Source organism: Psammomys obesus, unplaced genomic scaffold (genome assembly GCF_907164565.1).
Source record: "Psammomys obesus unplaced genomic scaffold, mPsaObe1.curated_primary_1811, whole genome shotgun sequence".
Lineage (NCBI taxonomy): Eukaryota > Metazoa > Chordata > Mammalia > Rodentia > Muridae > Psammomys > Psammomys obesus.
Window position 1 is genome coordinate 1108070 of NW_026588368.1, and position 19413 is coordinate 1127482.

The 19413-nt window shown below is 47.1% G+C and overlaps 1 protein-coding gene across 4 annotated transcripts in view; it reads left to right on the forward strand.

The window, feature by feature from the left end:
* Window positions 1-19413, forward strand: part of Ift122 (intraflagellar transport 122) — a 67905-nt gene that overhangs the window by 15890 nt on the left and 32602 nt on the right. For 2 of the 4 annotated variants that reach the window (XM_055604222.1, XM_055604223.1), the window contains exons 4-14: window positions 1538-1616; window positions 3821-3897; window positions 6787-6853; window positions 7604-7750; window positions 8803-8979; window positions 10822-10897; window positions 13706-13897; window positions 14045-14183; window positions 15527-15729; window positions 17400-17537; window positions 18828-18992. In XM_055604222.1, coding sequence (XP_055460197.1) covers window positions 1538-1616; window positions 3821-3897; window positions 6787-6853; window positions 7604-7750; window positions 8803-8979; window positions 10822-10897; window positions 13706-13897; window positions 14045-14183; window positions 15527-15729; window positions 17400-17537; window positions 18828-18992 — 1460 coding nt within the window. The remainder of the gene's footprint in view (window positions 1-1537; window positions 1617-3820; window positions 3898-6786; window positions 6854-7603; window positions 7751-8802; window positions 8980-10821; window positions 10898-13705; window positions 13898-14044; window positions 14184-15526; window positions 15730-17399; window positions 17538-18827; window positions 18993-19413) is intronic. The other 2 variants (XM_055604225.1, XM_055604224.1) reach the window with 1 other exon arrangement.

Sequence of the window (19413 nt, forward strand, 5' to 3'; positions counted from 1 at the left end):
CTACAAAGTTAATCCAGGATAGCAAAGGCTACACAGAGAAACCCTGCCTCAAAAACCAAAACAAAACATAACAAAAACCCGACAAAAAAAAAAAAAAACCTGCTAAAAGAACAGATTTTAATGTTCTCATAGTTAAAAATATAAGTCTAAGGTGATAAATATGTTAATTTGCTTGATATAATTAATTGACTAAATATATAAAAATACTGTATTACTATACCCCATAAATATATACAACTTTGTATATATTTGTATAAATATATACAACTTTGCAGCTGGTTACATGCCTGCTGCAAAAGCATGAAGACCTGAGTTTGTATCTCCAGCATCCACATAAAAACTTGAGTACAGTGGTGTGTGCCTGCTGTCCTAGAACTAGGGAAGTAGAGGGAGGAGGAGCTCTCTGGACAGCTAATTTAGCTGAGGCTGTGTACTCCAGGTTTAGTGCAGGCATCGAAAATAAGGTGGAGAGCAATAGAGGGAGATCCCTGCCATCGGCTTTCACCCTACACATATGAGAGCATGTATATGTGCACACACACACACCAAACAAACACATGAATGGATACATATGTATGTAAACTTTTTTTTTTTTTTTTTAAAAAAAAAAAAGGAGGCTGGAGAGGTGCCGCAGCAGTCAAGAAAGAACACTGGCTGTTCTTCCAGTTCAATTCCAGGTTCAAATTCCAGTACCTACATGCTGGCTCACAACCACCTCTAACTCTAGTTTCAAGGAATCTGATGCATGTTTGGCCTCTTTAGGCACCAAGTATTCACAGACATACATGTAAACAAACACCTATACACATAAAATAAAAATAAGTAAAATCTTTAAAATAAAAATAAAGTTTTTAAATTAAATTTAGTTTCCCCAGTTTCTCTCTTTCATAGGACTCACCGTGTTGTATCTGTGTTGGATGTAATGTCTGCTTCTTGGACTAGGTACCATGGAAATGAAGCTTAGGTGTCTTAGTCACTGCTCAGCCCTTGCTGCAGAGCATGGCACACAGATGTAGTAGAGCCTCAGTGAGTTTGGCTGTATTTAGTGCCAGGAAGAGCAGGTTGGAACCTAAATATCCAAACTGCAGATTCCAAGCTCCCAGTGTGATGAGAAGCAGCATAAGGGAAGGGGTTCAGCCTCTTTATGGAGTGTGTGATCAGCATGAGTAGGCCCTAGGTTCTGTCCTCACACTGGCAGAGACTAAAGGGTCACTTACTACCCTTTGTAAATATTCTTTAGAGAGGATCTCTTGTTGTCCAGGCTGGCCTCCAACTCACTCTGTAGCTAAGGATGGCTCTGAACCTCTGATCTTTTTGCCACCCCATGTCATGGGTGACGGGAGCATACCACTACTCCCAGTTTGTACAGTGCTGAGATTTCAACCTGGGGCCTCATACATACTAGATAACTGCTCTGTCAGCTGAACTACATTCCCAGCTTATTAGGTGCCTTGAAGAATTAGTTTTCTTGGACATACTGTCTGGAAAGTGTTGGTTTAAAATACATGTGAGGATTTTCTTTTTAAAAACCTTTTAGGCAAGCGCTTTGCATCTGGATCTGCCGACAAGAGCATCATTATCTGGACATCAAAACTGGAAGGCATTCTGAAGTACACGTAAGTGACCCCATGGGTGACAGCATTATATATATATATATATATATAAAGATTTATTTATTATTTATACAGTATTTTGCCTGCATGTATGCCTGCACACCAGAAGAGGGCACCAGATCACATTATAGATGGTTGTGAGCCACCATGTGGTTGCTGGGAATTGAATTCAGGACTTTTGGAAGAGCAGCCAGCGCTCTTAACCTCTGAGCCATCTCTCCAGCCCAACAGCATTATAGTTTAACTCTTACTATTTTGTTTGCTTGAGATAGGGTCTCCTTCTGTAACGAAGCCCTCAGGCTTATCCTCTTCCTCCCTCAGCCTCAGGTAACTGGGTTTACAGGGCCCACCACCAACACCCAGCTCTGCTCTGACTGTTATTCACTGTGGCCACAGCCTCATGGATAGAATGTATAGAAGAGCTTCCCTCTCCAAGATGAACTTGAATTAAGGAAGTGGGTGGAGGTACAGCTCAGCCGACACTGAGCTGTGTTCCATGTAATGTATTTCAGCTAATCTAACACTACAGATTCCTGCCATTCTCTTCTCAACCAGCCTGCACCTTCAGTGTCTCTGCCTCTGGGAATGGCTTTGCATCTACCCAGTGTCAAAGGCTCGAAAAGCCAGTGTGCTCCTAGCTTCCTACTCCTTAGGGCCCGTGCTCAAATCTCTCCCTCTACTAGGCAGCCCCTTCCCCATCCTATACTTCTCAGGTGCAGCTGCTGCCAACAGGCTCGTGCCCCTCCAGAGTCAGGAGGGCCTCTCCTGAGCATTTCTTACAGCTCTGGCCTTACATATTCTGATTAATTGATGTCATCTGTGGGCCCATGGGCTCTGGAAGGTAGACACTACCCCTGTTTTTGCATGCTTATATTTCTGGCACCTAGCACCATATGTGGTCTACAGTAAGTACTTAACAGACAACTTTTATTTCAGTTGTAGAGAAATAGCTTACCCCAAATGTAAACTGCGCCATTGCCACCAGGAATTAGGCACATTAACGCTGTTGTGCAGCTAAATTTTGGCAAGTCTTTAGAACTCTTCATCTTCCTGAACTTTTAAACTCAGTGCTTGACACCTTCCACTCTGCCCTGATTGAGCCCTGGCAGCTGTCATTCTCCTTTCTGAGGAGTTTGTCCTCTAGGTCCTCGTATAAGTGGGATCATACAGTCTCCGTTGTTTCATATAATGTCCTCGCGGCTCATGTCTTCCTCTTTAAAGCTGGGCAGTGCTCCATTGTGTGTGCATATCTTCCCTGGTCGCCCCTCAGCTAATGGACGCTTGGGTTGCTCCCACCTGTTGCCTGTTGTGAGCAGTGCTGCTCTGAGCACAAGCAATGCCTAGATGGACAGTGAGAGAGGCCATGCATACACTGTTACTGGGGAGTAAAGGACTAGAACTAGGCTGAGGTCCCATGGAGTGCACCTCAGCATTTGCCATGTTTCCACACCCTAGCCTGCACCGTCTTCATCATGCCCTGCCCTGTATTTCTGAGCCACCAGAAGTGGTCAGTTAGAGCCACAAATAAAGCACGCTGTCTGCACCTGGCACTAGGCTGGGTTCTCTGTGTGTTTGTCTCAGCCACACACTGGAGGTTTCAGGAGGAGAGCCTTGGAGACGGAAGAATTTGAGCTGGGTGGGATGTGGGTGGGTGGAGACTGGTATTGAGGGCAGTCCTGTAATGAGACCTTGTGCCGGCTGTTGGTCCCTTGGAGAAGGGCTTGTGTCACCCAAGGTTTCCAATTTTTTTCCCTATTTTTAAATTCATTTATTTTTAAATTATTTTATGTGAGCCAGGTGTGGTGGCATACACCTTTAATCCCAGCACTCAGGAAGGCAGAGGCAGGTGGATCGCTGTGAGTTTGAGGCCAACCTGGTTTACAGAGCAAGTCCAGGACAGCCAAGGCTACACAGAGAAACCCTGTCTTGAAAAACAAAAAACAAAAACAAAAAAAAATTATTTTATGTGTATGGGTATTTTGCCTGCTAGAGGCTAGAAGGGGGCATCCTTTGGAACTGGAGGTACAGACAGCCATGAGCTGCCATTTGGGTATTGGGAGTGAATCCTGATCCACTGGAAGAGTAGTAAGTGCTCTTAACTGCTAAGCTATCTCCCCACTGCCTTCCGGCCTGCTTTGAATCTCCAGTTTTAGCCACTGAGACATCTGTGGCTTGCTGTGGGGTAACCTCGGTTCTTCATCTTCCAGGCACAATGACTCCATACAGTGTGTCTCCTACAACCCTGTTACCCACCAGCTGGCATCTTGTTCCTCCAGTGACTTTGGTAAGTCTCAGGTCCCAGCACCCCTAGTGGAGAATGCTGCAAACCTCCTGGTTTGTCCCAGGAGAGTGAGGCTCTTCTCCCCCCCCCCCCCCCAGGCTTATAGTTAGTTAACCTTTGAATTTGCAGAAAGAGCTGGTGGTGGCAGCAGAAGGCAGCGCATACCTTGATCCCAGTACTCAGGAGGCAGAGGAGGGCAGATCTCTGTGAGTTTGAGGCCATCCTGGTCTACAGAGAGTTCCAGGACAGCCAAGGCTACACAGAGAAACCCTGTCTGGGGAAAATGTTTGCATAGAGAGACGGTGAGAAGCGATGACCATGAGGGTGGTAAGACATCTGACAGATGAGCAGCAGTAGGGTCCTAGGGGAGTGGCATGATGGATGGGAGGCCACAGAAAACTCTCACTCTAGCAGGGACTGTGGAAACACTGCCATTTGCTTAAAAAAATCTAGCATATCTTCTTTTGGGTGGCTGATCTGTGTGCTTGTTTGGGGGGAATTAAAATATTCCTCCTCTCAAGATTGTATGAGGGAGGTAAGAGTTGTAAAAATATTAAGTGAAAACAGTAGGGTCGGGGGGGGGGAATGGCTCAGTGGGTAGGTGGGTAAGGTGCTTGAGTTCAGAACTCAAGTACACATGTACAAGCTAGCTGTGGTGGCTTGTGTCTGTAACCCCAGTGCTGGGGCAGGGCTGCCAGATCCTTGGATGGCTTGCTGGACAGATAGTCTAGCCAAAATGAAGAGTGCTAGGTTCAGCGAGAGACCCTGTCTAAAAAACAGAGTGCTAGAGGAAGACATCTCACCATCAGCTTCTGCTTTCCAGGGCAAGCATACCTGCACACAGATGTCACATACACGTGCAGCAGCATCTGCAGAACGTTTACAGAGTGTGAGGCACTGTGCTGATGCTTTACAGTGACTTTTTAAAAAACACAGTTCCTGTGGCTTGAGAAACATTAAGAATTCTGAGTTCTGAGCTAACTCCCAAGGTCAAGTGTTTCATTTATTCCACTCTCCTGGTGAAGGAAAAGTCACAGGGGCTTGATATGGTTCCAGGGTCATTGGCAGTCACTTAGCCAACACTGGAGGAGGATGGTTGAGGCCCAGGCTGGGCAGCTGTGTGTAGAGCTCGAGTGGGAGGCTAGGCAGGAGGAGTTCCTGCAGCTGAAGGCTTCGTGCTGTTACAGCGGAGCACAGATAACAAAGGTGGGATGGAAATGTTTGAAAGAAGAGAGGAGACAATTCAGTCATTTGACATATGTTCTCAAACCTTGCTTAGGTCCAGGTACCTCTGGGACTGAGACAGCAGGGAATGAAAAGACACAGTCAGAAACCTGGGATTGGGTGGGCCACCCCAGAAGCCCAGTGTGTGTATTGTGCAGTTGAACAGAGAGGCGGGTGATTGCTTACAGCTGAGTCAAGGAGACAAGGCTATATACAGCTGGGTGAAGGACAGAGGTTTAGTTAGTTAGTCTCTGTAAGGGGACAGTCTCCAAGCCATAACTACCTGGGGGAGAAAGCTATGGTGGGCATTTTCTGCTATGTTGTCAGCATCCACACCTGGAGCAGAAAGGGAAGGCTTTGCAGTCTCCCCCAGTCTCCCCCCAGGAAGAGGACTTCGCTCTGAGGCTGCGGGGTCCTTGGCATGCAGCCATGTCACTAGCGCACATTGACTCGGCACTCACTTAGAGCTTTCCTGCTCTCTGCACATGCACTGGCCATGGAAACTTATTTGTGTACTGTGTGTCGTGTGGCCATACTTCACCGCTGAGGCAGAGTAGAATTTACTTTTGTTGTCTGCTGTGTAGGGCATTACACTACATCTGGGGACTGGAGGGAGCAAGCCCAAACTGGCCAGTGTGCCATGCACCGTGCACACAGCTCAGACAGTCATGTGCAGTGACAGAGTGGACTCTCCAAAAATCTCATTCATGACTTATTTTTATTAGCTTAACAGAGAATTAAGTTTCACTGGGGCATTTTCAAACAAAGTTTGTTTTAGTTGTTTCTCCCCTCTGGCCCCGTTCTTCCTCATCCCCATTCCCTTCCTGGTGTCCTCCCACCACAGGAGCCTCCTTTCCACTTCCTTGTCATGTAACCATTTTCTCCCCAAAGCCTCTTGTTCCCTCTCCTGGCCTCCTACTAATTTCATTGTCTGTACCCACTGTCATACCCCTTATTAACAAATATTGAACATTAGGCATGGGAACACGTGATGTTTGTTTGTCAGAGACTGGGTCATCTGGATGGGAAACTTTGCAGCTTCATTCCTGCACTTTCCAGTTCCTTAACTCATTATGTTAATGCTGAGTTGTTCTCTGGCTGCCATGCCCTAGCTATGAACAGCCAAGTTGTCCTTTTCTTTGGGATTTAAATCCTGAAGAAGCTGGCTGGAACTTCAACATCCACCTTTTTGTTTTTTGTTTTTTTTTTTAAACAATTGTAGATTCTCAGTACATTGCAAAGAGTGCAAAGCAGTCTTGTGTTCTTCACCCAGTTTTCCTAGTGGATACACCTTGGGCAACTAATGGGCAATACAGGAACCAGGAAAGGGTTCCTGTGTGTTCGTAGTTCTGTTGTTTTTCTCATATGTGTGGCAGTGTACTTCCACTGGAATATCGGCTCCCATTCCCATACCAATGCCTGCCGCCCACCACCCCTGCCACCCGGGACCCGCATCCCAGGAGCCATAGACCTGTTCTCCATTTGTGTGATTGTCATTCAGTTTGTTGTATCCACGGACTTTTATTGTGTTGAACCTTTGGAAATTTGCATTTTCTTTTTCTTAACTACGCTTAAGGTCCTGGAGATTTGAGTTTTGTATAATTGAATAGCATATTCATTTCTATTGCTGAGTAGTCTTGCTCTCTTTTCTGTTGCCTGATGCTGAAGGGCTGTGGTCTCCTGAGCAGAAATCTGTCTCCAAGCACAAATCCAGCAGCAAGATCACCTGCTGCAGGTAAGTTAGGGAGGCTCTGATGATAGGCTTTGTGTTTGTTTTTCTCCCCAACAGACCCATACAAGCCACTAATTACACATCACAGTGAAACTGTGGTGTTGGCCATTTGGTATAGGCTTCTGTCAGGGTTGTTTTGTTTTTTTCTTTTCTTCTTTTCTCCTTGATGGGAAAGACTTTGATTACCACCACGTGTGGTCTATATCCAGATCAGAATCTGCACCTTGTCACTGACAGGTCTGTGACCTTGAGAAAGTTACTAAATCATGTACTGATAGTGATAAACATACCATTTCCGGAAATGCTCATAACAGCGCCAAGCCCAGGCGCTCTAAGACTGAGCAGCTTCTGGAGGTGCTCTGTGATTCAGCATTTGTTGAGTGACAAGTCAAGTCCTGTTCGAGGGCTAAGGAGACATTAGACAGTCTGTGTGCTGGGAGCTCTTATTTGGGAGGGCATCGACATGCAGAGCAGAAAGTGGGGGCTGATCTACAGTGCAGGTGCAGGCTGTTATGGGGACGTGTGCAGAGAGTCAGAAGATAGGTGCCATCTGAAACAGAGGTTATTGCCTTCAGGTCTCCCTGATTCTAGATGTAAGTGGCAGTTTAAGCTGGGTGTCTGAGTCTATGTCAGAAGTAGGAAGGAGTGATGAAACCATAGCCTGGCTGCTGCCACCTCACAGTGAGCTTCACAGGCTTTACTGTCTGAATGCTCCTTTCCACCTCCCATGCCCTCCACTGGTTGTGTGTGCAGCTGGACAAACGATGGTCAGTACCTGGCTCTGGGTATGTCCAATGGGATCATCAGCATACGGAACAAAAATGGTGAAGAGAAAGTGAAGATCGAGCGGCCTGGGGGCTCCCTCTCCCCAATATGGTCCATCTGCTGGAACCCTTCAAGGTACACATGTCTGTCTTTCTCCTCGCTGGCACTGTTAGAAGAAGGGCTTTCTCAGCCTTCTGTGCTCTTTTTCTCTTCCTGACATCTTTGTAGTTTAAAGTCCTTTCTCCCCACTTGCCTGGTCTGTTTGGAACCTGCTTTTTATAAATGAAATTTTTAAAGAGCCTATATTGAATTTTGGAATGAATCCCAGAGACTTAGCTAGGCAGATGAGTTATCTAGGGCAGCAGAGAGAGAGGGAGAGAGGGAGAAAGAGAGGAAAAACAGAGACACAGAGACAGAGAGAGAGACAGACCCAGAGAGATACAGACCCAGAGAGACCGAGAGAGAGAGAGAGAGAGGCTTCTTCATGAACTAATTGTTACAACTTCCTGTGCTTCTTTTCTTGTGCCATCAGTTTTTCCCTCCATCCAGGAGCAGCACTTTCTGGAGTCTTTTTTTTTTTTTTTTTTTTAATTTCCCCTGCCAAAAAGTTAAAATTAAGCCTACAGATATCCCTAAAGCCTAAAGGTCTGCAGACAGTTGGCACCTACCTGCTCAAACCTTATACATACTTTCCTTTATGCCCATGTGACTTTGAGGGTGGACTAAAAGCTTTCCCGGTTCTTTGTGTAATCCTATAATATTATTGAACCTATCCCCACAGAGTTCTCTGAGGGTAAATTAAAGGGCTCAATTGTTTATTGTCCCAGTGCTGTTTTACAGGTGGGGGACCACTTGATTTAGGAGGCTGTTTAATTCCGTTGCCTTTCTTACAACAGGTTATTACCATCCTTCCTGAACAATTGTGTCCAGCGGAGGCCCTCTATGTGTAGAGAATGCCTTCAAAGGCCATTAGCCTACCCCAGAGTTCCTGCTGTTTGATTTTGTGGCCACAGATGACTTTGTGGCTTCAAGGTTCCATTTTTAATTCATGAGAAGCAGGATGCCCAGTGTACCTGGTGGCTGTCCTCTTCCGGGCATGGTCCAGGGGCTCCTTGGCAGGTTTTGAAATTATAGCTTCAGTGTAGTTCTAGGCAATGTGATTGTGAACATTCGCTTACTGTCTACAGCCGATGGGAGAATATCTGGATGAGCAGAGAGAACGAGGATGCTGAGGATGTCATTGTCAACAGATATTTTCAGGAAATCCCTTCCATTCTGAAGTCAACAGTGTACGGTAGTCAGGGTAGTGAGGCAGAGGAGGAAGAGCAAGAGGAAGAGGACGACAGTCCCAGGGACGGCAACTCGTGAGTGTGTCCCACAGTGAGGACCCTCGGGAGGGCCCAGGCCCCCACAGACCTGCCGGAGCAGGTGCTGCTGAGAAGCTCCTTGGCCAAGGGCCACAGAGCAGGGGCTGGGGGATTGTGGGTGTGGCCCCACACCCACAGAGGGAAGCCCCCTGAGAAGCATGCCTGGGTGGCAAACAGTGTAATCCTCTGAGAAAGGAGGAGAAACCGGGTAGTGAAGAGGAGAGGATACACCTCTGTAAACTGCCGTCTCGGAAAAGGCCTGGCACCTCTGTACGTCCCCTCTGACTTCCATGCCTGTTTCTCAAGTTAACCTCCGAGTGAGCCCCTTCCAGCAGCATTAGACATTCTCTGAGACGCTTGCTTCACAGTGCCCGGGTAGGACTACCATCCGCCTGAGGCTTTTGTTACTGGATGTGTTTCCTTGGCCTCTTCCCACACCACTTCACCTTGCATTGGCTAGGACGTCTAAAAAGGGAAACCCTTTATTTTCACTCCTCATATACCCACAGTCCTGGCTGCTGGGCAGTCTCTCATTTCTCAGGGAGACGACCTGTAAGGGAAATCCTTGCAGGTGGAGTGGGAAAAGCTGAGGCAGCCAGGGTGTTGTGATTAGGCAATTATGTTCTAGATTGGGACCTTCCTCACTGTACCTTGACACCTAAGACTCGTTAGAGGAATCCAGGTTTGTGGGGTGGGAAGTGGGGACAAGAGAGGAAGAAGGGTGGCTTTCAGGTACCCATCTTAGCTTCTGTCCCATTTTATTATCAACATGGTTGTTTTGGTAGGGCTCACTACCCACCCTATGGGTGGCTGGATTGGAAACTTCTGGTGTAGTGTCTAGCAGTTGAGCCTAATGCAGTGCCACATGTGGCCTCTCCATGGTTCTTCACTGGTGGCTAGGGTTTGGACTTCAGCGTCAGTCAGCACAGTTCAGCTATAAGCCTTCTGCCAGCATCTTCTCTACCTTTCCCCCTTTTCTTAATTCTGAAATAGTGTCTGTGGCATTTTCCTCACTGTCCCCAGCTATCCCAGCTGGGTTTTACAGACCATCCTGCACAGATCATGCTGATGTGGCTAGTGGTGTTGCCAGGTGACTGTCAGACCCTGGGCTCAGGGCAGCAGGAGAATAGAGGCTCAGCCACCTGGGCAGGATTTCGGTCCAGCCTTGAGACTGGACACCTCCCTCTTTCTACATTCTGAGTGGTTGGCTTCCCGTCTGAGGCCTTTCTCCTGGGTTCTGGGCCTGAAGTCCCATTCCAAAGCACAAATCTACAGGCCTCCATTTCAATGGCAGTTGTTGGTCTTCAAATTAGATTCATTCAGATTCATTCAGAATTCATTCAGAATCACTTTTGCAAGAACCCTAACTGCAAGAGAACTTGGGTGGGGATGCTATTCTTCCTTTTTGGAAGACGGAACTTTTCATCTACTAGAGTCAGCTAGCTTCCTCACTACAAGCTATGTCTCGCAGCTACCCCTCACATTTTACAGTGAGGGGTATACAAGAGAAGGTATACTTGGAAGTGCAGCCATGCTTGTCCTTCAACTTGCTCCCCAGGAACTCTGAAATGAGGGGTTACCTCCTGCTACTGTAGCCATGTCCTAGCCCAGGACATGTTCATGCCTGGGAGTCAGTGCAGTAGCAGGTCCCAGGAGGGCCAAACCTGTCTCTGATTGATGGTTGGCCTGATTGTAACACTGCCCCCAGTATGGCTGTGTAGCACTTGGCTCCCTGACAGTCTGGCCACGGCCTTTCTTTTCCTGTTGTTTGTTGAGCCCCTAGCCACACCATCAGCAGACTGTGCCCCTTTATAACCTCTTTTGTCTTCTGTTGATTAGAGAGGAACATAATGACATCCTGGCTGTAGCTGACTGGGGACAGAAACTTTCCTTCTACCAGCTGAGTGGAAAACAGGTATGTAGCACCATGCAAGCCCTGTTACACGTGTCAGCTGTAGCACACTTTGATAATGTGCTTCTGAGATTGTGTTATTAATGACGACGCAGGATTGCTGTTTGCATCTGCATATTGAGCCTGACTTCAGGTCCTGTGCCCACTGCTTTGCTCTCTCTTCTCCAACTCTTCAACACAGTGAGAAGAGACTTAATTATGTACTTTCAGAAGTAGGGAGTAATTTGGGGATTAAATATAGGACCAGGATTGATAAAGCAAAGACATTTTTTGTCAAGCTTAGGTAACATTTGTGTAATTTTGGCCTTTTAGGCACTTGTATTTGATGAGGCTCTGGCTTAGTAGCCACAGCTGGTATTCCTTGGTCCAGATACTGTTATGCTGTTTACAGGACTAAGTCTTTTAGTGCTCAGACTACTGGGGAGGAACTGTCACCATCACTGCTGTGTACGTAAGAAAATTGAGGCTTTGAGAGGCAGTTGACTCAAGAGCACAGGTTAGTCTGTGGCCACAGCTAGTTTGGGACCTGACCAGATGGGTGATTGAAATCTGCATTTGCCTATCTGCTGATTAGTCTAGTGATGACTATTTAAAAGGTGTAATTGAATTCAAAACTGAGTTTTAGCCAGGCAGTGGTGGCACATGCCTTTAACCCTAGCACTCGGAAGGCAGAGACAGCTGGAGCTCTGAGTTCAAGGCCAGCCTGGTCTACAGGGTGAGTTCCAGGACAGCCAAGGCTACACAGAGAAATCCTGTCTCGAAAAAACAAAGAAACAAAACAAAAGAAAAAAAGGAACAAAAAAATCCTGATTTTCATATGACCGATTTTCAATGGAAAGATAAGAATGTTTTTATTAAGTGCCTAAGCAATATTGGACTTTAAAGAGAGTCATTGTATTTTCCAACCTGGGATTCACTAGGCTTAAAAACAAAAAACTATGTAATTATTTTGAAAAGTGTGGTTAAGGGGAGGGTAAAAAAAAAAAAAAGTTAAAGGATAATAAGACTCTGGCCATCATCTCTTCAGATACTTTTTCTTCGTTCTTTCCATTCTGTCACATTCCAGTCACTTACTTGACTGTTAAGCTCATCCAGTTGCTTTAGTCACTACTTTCTCCATTTCCATGGGGTTGCTGGGAACCCAATTCAAGCCCTCTAATCTAACCTAGGACATGTATGCTCTTAACCACTGAGTTATCTTTCCAGCTCCCTTCTTAATATTTTGAATCATGTTATCACAGATATTTTAAGGTTTTCATCTGCTCATTCCAACATCTGGAGCACCATGGCTCTGGCTTTGTTGATTGTCTTTTCTCAAATATGAGCACATTTTCCTACTTTAATTTTTTATTTTTATTTTTATATGTGTCAGTGTTTTGCCTGCGTGCATCTATGTACCATAGGTGTGTAGTGCCCACAGTGGCCAACAGAGGGAATCAGATCTCTGGAACAGGAGCCATAATGCCTGTAAGCTACCACGTGGGTGCTGGAAACCAAACCCAGGTCCTCTGCAAGAGAAGCCAGTGCTCTTAACCTCTGAGCCATCCCCTCAGCTCCAAATTTTCCTAATTTTTCAAAGTTTGAATTACATTCACGGCATTGTAAATGGTTCATCATAGAAACTAATTTCTCTCAGGTTCCTCTGAAGGCAAGTGTTGGGGGAAAAAAGGGGCACCAGATCAGGTAGTTGGCTTTGCTGTGCTCTGCTGTGTGTTTTCAGTGGCAGCAGCCAAGATCTCAGCACAGTTCTCTGGCTTCACCTGTGAGTCATGTGTGTAGGTAGCTGAAGGTTTCCAGATGGTGAGCAGAGCTCATGTGCAGAATGGGGTTCCTTCTGACTATTTTTTCTTCATATCCCACCTCAGTGTCTTTCTCTCAGACTCTGTGCCCACCCAAAAAGGAGCTGACAGGGTGAGTGTTGAGAGAATTTTGCCTGAGGCTGTCCCTCTTGCTCAGTTTCTGCCTGCTCTGGGCACCCACCTCTGCCCTCAGCTGGCCCTTGTGGTTGGTCCAGAGCTGATAGTTGTTACTTGGAAGAGGAAATATGGAGCCTCAGCCAGCAGCTGTCAGCCCTGTGTGTCATGACAGGTGCTGGAGTTTTCTTACTAGACTTTGTAGCACTGGTAGGTAGGAGGGAAGCTTTTGGTTGTTAGGCATTTGAAACTCCTAAAAAGGAGAGGAAAATTGAACATACTAAATTTATAATTGTAGTTTAAATTAGTTGAAGGGAATTAACTAGGTTGAAATTGGAGCTGACTATTTCAGTGGTTTTATATGTTCAAAATTGCATTCATTAAACTGTCAGCATCATTTGATTGTGCACTTTTACTAGATTTATACATAGGAAAACATTTGTAAATTGACCCTAACCTTTAAAGCAAAAACCCAATTTTTAGAGTTGTTTTCCTTAATTGAATAAAGGATAAAGGACAGTCTTTTCAAGTGAATTAGCTCAGAAAATAAACAGAGAAAAGCAGCTGAGGTGAGCTGTTGACCATGTGTGTGGAGGGTGAGCAAGGGAAAGACTCTCTCTGGCCACCAGGTTGGCTGAGAAGGTCTGGCTCACTTCCTAACATTTGGGTAAGGCATTGCTGATTTTAGGGGTGAAGGGTTTGGCTGGGTTGAGGGGGAGGAGTGGGTGTTCCAGAGGTGGAGAGGTCTGTGTAGGTACTGGAATAGCTTAGGAGATAAGGTTGGGCAGCCCTCCTTGCATCCCCAACACTGTCCCTCCCCAGCTAATGTTGGTAGGGAAGCCCTTACTGAGTGGGGTTGAGGACTGATCTTCCACTGGTGTATGTTCTCTTTCCTCAGATTGGGAAGGATCGGCCACTGAACTTTGACCCCTGTTGCATCAGCTACTTCACTAAAGGAGAGTACATTTTGGTGGGGGGTTCAGACAAGCAGGTATCTCTTTTCACCAAGGATGGAGTGCGCCTGGGGACCGTTGGGGAGCAGAACTCCTGGGTGTGGACCTGTAGAGTGAAACCTGACTCCAATTACGTGGTAAGTAGAGGAAGTTCATACTGCAGAGCATTACTAGAGGAGGCCCTGAGCATCAGGTCAGCCATCCAGTTTCTTGGCCATTGCTCCTGACAGGTGGAGGGGAGACTGCTTCTCTCATCCTGAGATTGACAGCTCTCTTCCACACAGGTGGTAGGCTGCCAGGATGGCACCATTTCCTTCTACCAGCTTATCTTCAGCACAGTCCACGGACTCTACAAGGATCGGTATGCCTACAGGGACAGCATGACAGATGTCATTGTGCAACACCTCATCACAGAGCAGAAGGGTAAGAGGCAGGCTTGCCTCTGCCTATAGACATCAGCAGAGGGGTGGGGCTGGGGCTGCTGACAGGACACGCAAAATAATAGGACATGTCTCCCCTGCTGTTGCTTTAACTCTTGGCAGTAGAAGGAAGATGCAGATCTCTTTGAGGATCTAGCAAAAGCAATAAAACTTATAAAAAAAGAAAAGTACCAACTCATTACATTTTACAAATAAGTCCAAGATGTGACTGGACTGAGACACAGAGGCTGAGAGGTCAGGAACTGTGAGGGCTGACCTGGATGGGGCTCTGCAGACACTGACCCTCTGGTCAGAGCCACCGTGGGGTACTTTCCCCTCTTGGTGGCTCCTTCTACTAGACAAGTAGGGGCAGAGGATAGGCTCAGGCTTGGTCAGCGGGTTGGGGATCCAGCCTCACAGAGTCTCAACTCTGACAGTTGAGGTAAGTAGCTCTGCTGCTTAAGGAAGCTGAATGCCACTCAGCTGTATTGATACCTGCATCTGCTGACCACATATGCTCTCTGGATGCTGCCGACCAGATATGGCCAGATGTCTTTGCACAGAGGTCCTGGTTAGGGACCATCCTTCAGATTCAGTGTGACTTCTTTTGTTCCTGCCAGGGTGGACCTGTGTTTTGAAAACTCCATCTAGGTGGTAGGAGTTTAGGTTCCATCTAGGTGTAGTCACTGGGACTCTTTGGGTTGTTTACCCCACTTGGTCTGCAGAGAAGCAGAACCTACTTGCATGGAAGTCCCTGAGGTCAAGAAGGTTGCAGGGGTGTGGCCAGCTGTGAAATGTGTCATGCTGCTGGGCTCCTCATCACCAGGGAACTACCTTTGCTGTTGAGAGGAAGAGCAGAGCACTCCTCAGACACACAGGAGTGGCAGTGGCCCTGACTGCTTGACCCACCTCAGTTTTCCCTGAAATCGTAGCACTTGTAGCTCTGAACCCACTCAGCACAGCTGCCTGCACCTGGTAGGTGCTCTGGGAAGACTTTTAACAGATTAATTTACTATATGTGTATGTCTGAGCAAATGTTATGTCTGTGCATATGTGTATGTGCAGTGCCTCAGGAGGCCAGAAGAGGGCAATAGATCCAAAGGAACTGGGGTTAAGGTGGTTGTGAGCCACCAGGTGGGCACTGAGAACCAAACCCAAGTCTTCTGTGAGAGCAACAGGGCTCTTAGCCACTGAGCCGTCTCTCCAGCTCTCTTTAAAGATTTTTTAATGAGAGTGTCTCACTTTAATTGTCAGGAGCATTCAATAAATAAATGATGGCTTTTAATTTCTCTGCCTTTCACCTTACTTAACAACCTTTTGCTAGAGTCTTTCCCCTCCCTTTGACAGTGCGGATTAAATGCAGAGAGCTTGTCAAGAAAATTGCGATCTACAAAAATCGATTAGCTATCCAGCTGCCAGAGAAGATCCTCATCTATGAGCTGTACTCGGATGACTTGGCAGACATGCATTACCGGGTGAAGGAGAAAATTGTCAAGAAGTTTGAGTGCAACCTGCTTGTGGTGTGTGCTGACCACATCATCCTGTGCCAGGTGGGCAGCGCATCCCTCCTCCCCCAGGGCAGGCATCCACCTCAGGGAAAAGAGCTAGCGGTGACTCACTGGCCGGTCGTTGGCTTCCACTGTATTGGCATCTAGATGAGTCGGTTTTTAGAGAGACGAAAGCCTTGGCTGGAATGATTTTGGACCGTGGAACATGTTGTCATACTGGGGTTAGGTGTATTGCAAGACAACCCACACAATGCAGGTTTGTTTGTTTTGAGGTAGTGTTTTACTGAGTTGCTCATGCTGGCCTCAAGTTTGTGATCCCCACTTCACTCGATGAATGCTGGCTTGAAGGCATATGTCTGTTTCACCTGTCTAGGATAATTTTTTTTTTTTTTGGCCTATTTATTTATTACTTATACAGTGTTCTGCCTGCATGTATCCCTGCAGGTCAGAAGAAGGCATCAGATCTCATTATAGATGGTTGTGAGCCACCATGTGGTTGCTGGGAATCGAACTCGGGACCTTTGGAAGAATAGACAGTGCTCTTAACCTCTGAGCCAGCTCTCCAGCCCCCTAGGATAAATTTTTATAAGCAGAAGTTTTACCTTCTGAGAGATTTCTTTTCATTTTTTTCTCTTGCGGCATTAGGAATTGAACCCAGGGCCTTGCGTACATCAGGAGAGTCCTAGAGTGGAGCCACAGTCCCAGTCTTCTCTCCCCACCACCTTTTTAAAGTACTTTTTATTTTGAGACTGGGCTTTACTAAGTTTACCAGGCTGGCCCTGAACTCTCTCTGTAGCCCAGGCAAGCCTTGAACTTGCAATACTCCTGGCCTAGCCTCCAGAGCACTCAGAATTATAAACCTGTACCAACAAAACAAACAAACAAAAAACAACTGCTATGACAGCGGTTCTTAACCTTCCTAATGCTGCAACCCTTTACACCGTTCCTCATGTTGTGATGACCCCAGCCATAAAATTATTTCAGTGCTACTTCATAACTGTAATTTTGCTACTGTTATGAATCATAGTGTAAGTATCTGGTATGCAGGATACCTGAAAAGTGACCCCCAAAGGGGTTGTGACCCACAGGTTGAGAATCACTGCTCTAAGAGGGTTTCTTTTGTTTTTTTGAGACAGAGGTTTCTCTGTGTCAACAGCCTTGGCTGTTCTGGATCTCACTCTGTAGACCATGCTGGGCTTGAACTCACAGAGACTCTCCTGCCTCTGCCTTCTAAGTGGGTTTTTGGTTTGGTTTGTTTTGTTTTGTTTTCAGTTTTTTCCCAGCATAAATTTCTAAAATCTATAGACCAGTGGCAAGAGGAGTGTTGCAAGGACTGTGAAGCAAAGCCTATTGTAGGTAGAAATGATCTGTTGGAAACAATAAAAATGGCCTGTTGGAAACAATAAAAAGGAAGAAGACATTTAGGAGCCATTGTAGTGTAAAACTAGTATCAAAATCTGGGTGAGAGATTTGAGTCTCTTGCCACTTCAGGTTACCCCAAATTAGAGAATTATTGTGGCAAGTTGGTGTCCTGCTGCCTCTGGCTCTGGAGCCCCATACTGAAGATGGCTCCTGGGGAAGCCTGTGGTGGGCTAGTAATGACAGCATGAGGGAGCTGGGATAGATTACTGCTAAGGGTGTAGGAAGGTGGCCCCCAGAGGGTGGGGAGCACTCTTTCTCTGACTCGCAGCTGAGCCTGAGTTGCTTCCTAGGAGAAACGGCTGCAGTGCCTGTCCTTCAGTGGAGTGAAGGAAAGGGAGTGGCAGATGGAGTCTCTCATTCGGTACATCAAGGTGATCGGTGGCCCTGCTGGAAGGGAAGGTCTGTTGGTGGGCCTGAAAAATGGCCAGGTGAGTCTTCCTGTGCTACCGTCGGGCTTGCTATCCAGGTGGGCACAGGTTTCCTGTCTGGGATGACGTGAGATGGGTTGTAGACAGCCTGGAGTTTACTTTCATAACGACGGCTTCGGGCCAAAGTGCAGTGGCCCCCAGACTCACAGCACGCGCACACCTGGCTGAGTTGGTGCCAGGACTCCCGGCTGCACGTAGCAGGGATTAGTGGGCTTAAGGTCACCCCGAAGGTGGGATTTGTCGGAGACACAGCTTTAGTGGATTGCTGGAGAGGCAGGCAGAGATTGTTCACGAGGTCAGAGCCCTCTTAGGCAGTGCCTGGATTAACCAGTATTCCTGTCTGTGTTCTAGACAGTGCTGGTCCTTAGGGTGTTACTAGAAGCTAAAAGAAAACTGGGCTGTTTGGACATATCGATTAGGAAATCTAGGCTATGAAGTTGAACAGACTCTTTCTCTGTGTGTTCATCTGCATTCTTTGCTTAAAATAAGAAAAGTTCTATGTGGGCTACATAGAAACTTGAAAGTGAAAATATAACCGCATTAGCCTCAGAGCCAAGCTGTGTAGCAGATGGCTTGTGGCTGAAGCTTGTCAGGTCTTTGCTGGGGACGGAAGTTGCGGAGCATGAGATCAGTGGGAGCTGTCAAGCAGCAGCACCCAAGTGGGGGAGAATCTGCTCTCTCCTCAGTCAGCTGTCAGGTCTCATGTGCGGCTGAGAGTATGACTTTGGGGTCAGGTTAACCTGGGTCCATGTCCCTTCTTAGCTTCTCACTGGCTGTATGGCCCTGGGCAGAGGAATTTGCTTCTCTGAGGCTCAAGGTTTCCAAATAAGGACAATCCTGTGTTTCTTCACAGGGATGTCAGAAACGGGGATGTCGGTGAATGGCAGCTGTCATCATCAGCACTGTCATTATTACTTTATACCAGCTGTCTCCCCTGTGTTTACAGTAGCCTTTCCTGTGTTACTGTATGACTCGTCTACCCTGCAGTTTGAGCAGTGTCATTAAAAATGTCCCCAGTCCGCACAGACATTACAGTGAGTTTGGCATGTCTCAGGCTGGTTGTTGCTTCAGTGACCTCCTATGAACCATGATTCTGGTCTCTTAAGGATGGTACCCACCTCCCCCCGCCCCCAACACCCTGCTTTATTTAATGAATCTTTTCTCTGCACAGCTTCTGGAGGAGTTAGTGGGTGTTGTTCTTGTAGAACACATGGGATGCCAACAGTCTGGCAGTGGTCCAGGGTCTGGTTGCCATGGTGACTCACACTTATTTCTCTGAAATTTCGCCAGATCCTGAAGATCTTTGTGGACAATCTCTTTGCCATTGTCCTGCTGAAGCAGGCCACAGCCGTGCGCTGCTTGGACATGAGTGCCTCCCGGAACAAGCTGGCCGTGGTGGATGAAAATGACACATGCCTAGTGTATGACATCCACACGAAGGAGCTGCTTTTTCAGGTGAAGTCCTAGATAGAGACACAGTCCTTGGAACAGGGACCCTCTTTGAGCTTCCGGTTACGCAAGGATAAACCCAGCCCTATCTGGGAGGAGTGGCCAGGGGCTGGGACCCAGCACAGTTGTAGCTTCTGAAAAGCCCCAGGAACAGGTGGCTGGGCCAGCCTCTTGAGCACCAATTTCCATGTCAGGAAGATGGGCAAGGGACCCCCTTTTCACACAGCAGCGAGCAGCAGGACTTGAGGTGACAGGGACAAGTCTGGTGGCCAGGTTAATGTGTGGTGGTGATTCTTTTGATGAGGTCTGTGACCCTCTTACCGGTTCCCATCAGTGGCTTAGGGCACATTAGGAGGGGCAGGTGGAAGCTCACCCTCTACTTACGCCACAGGATACTACATCACAGTGGCTGCATGGACCATCTGGG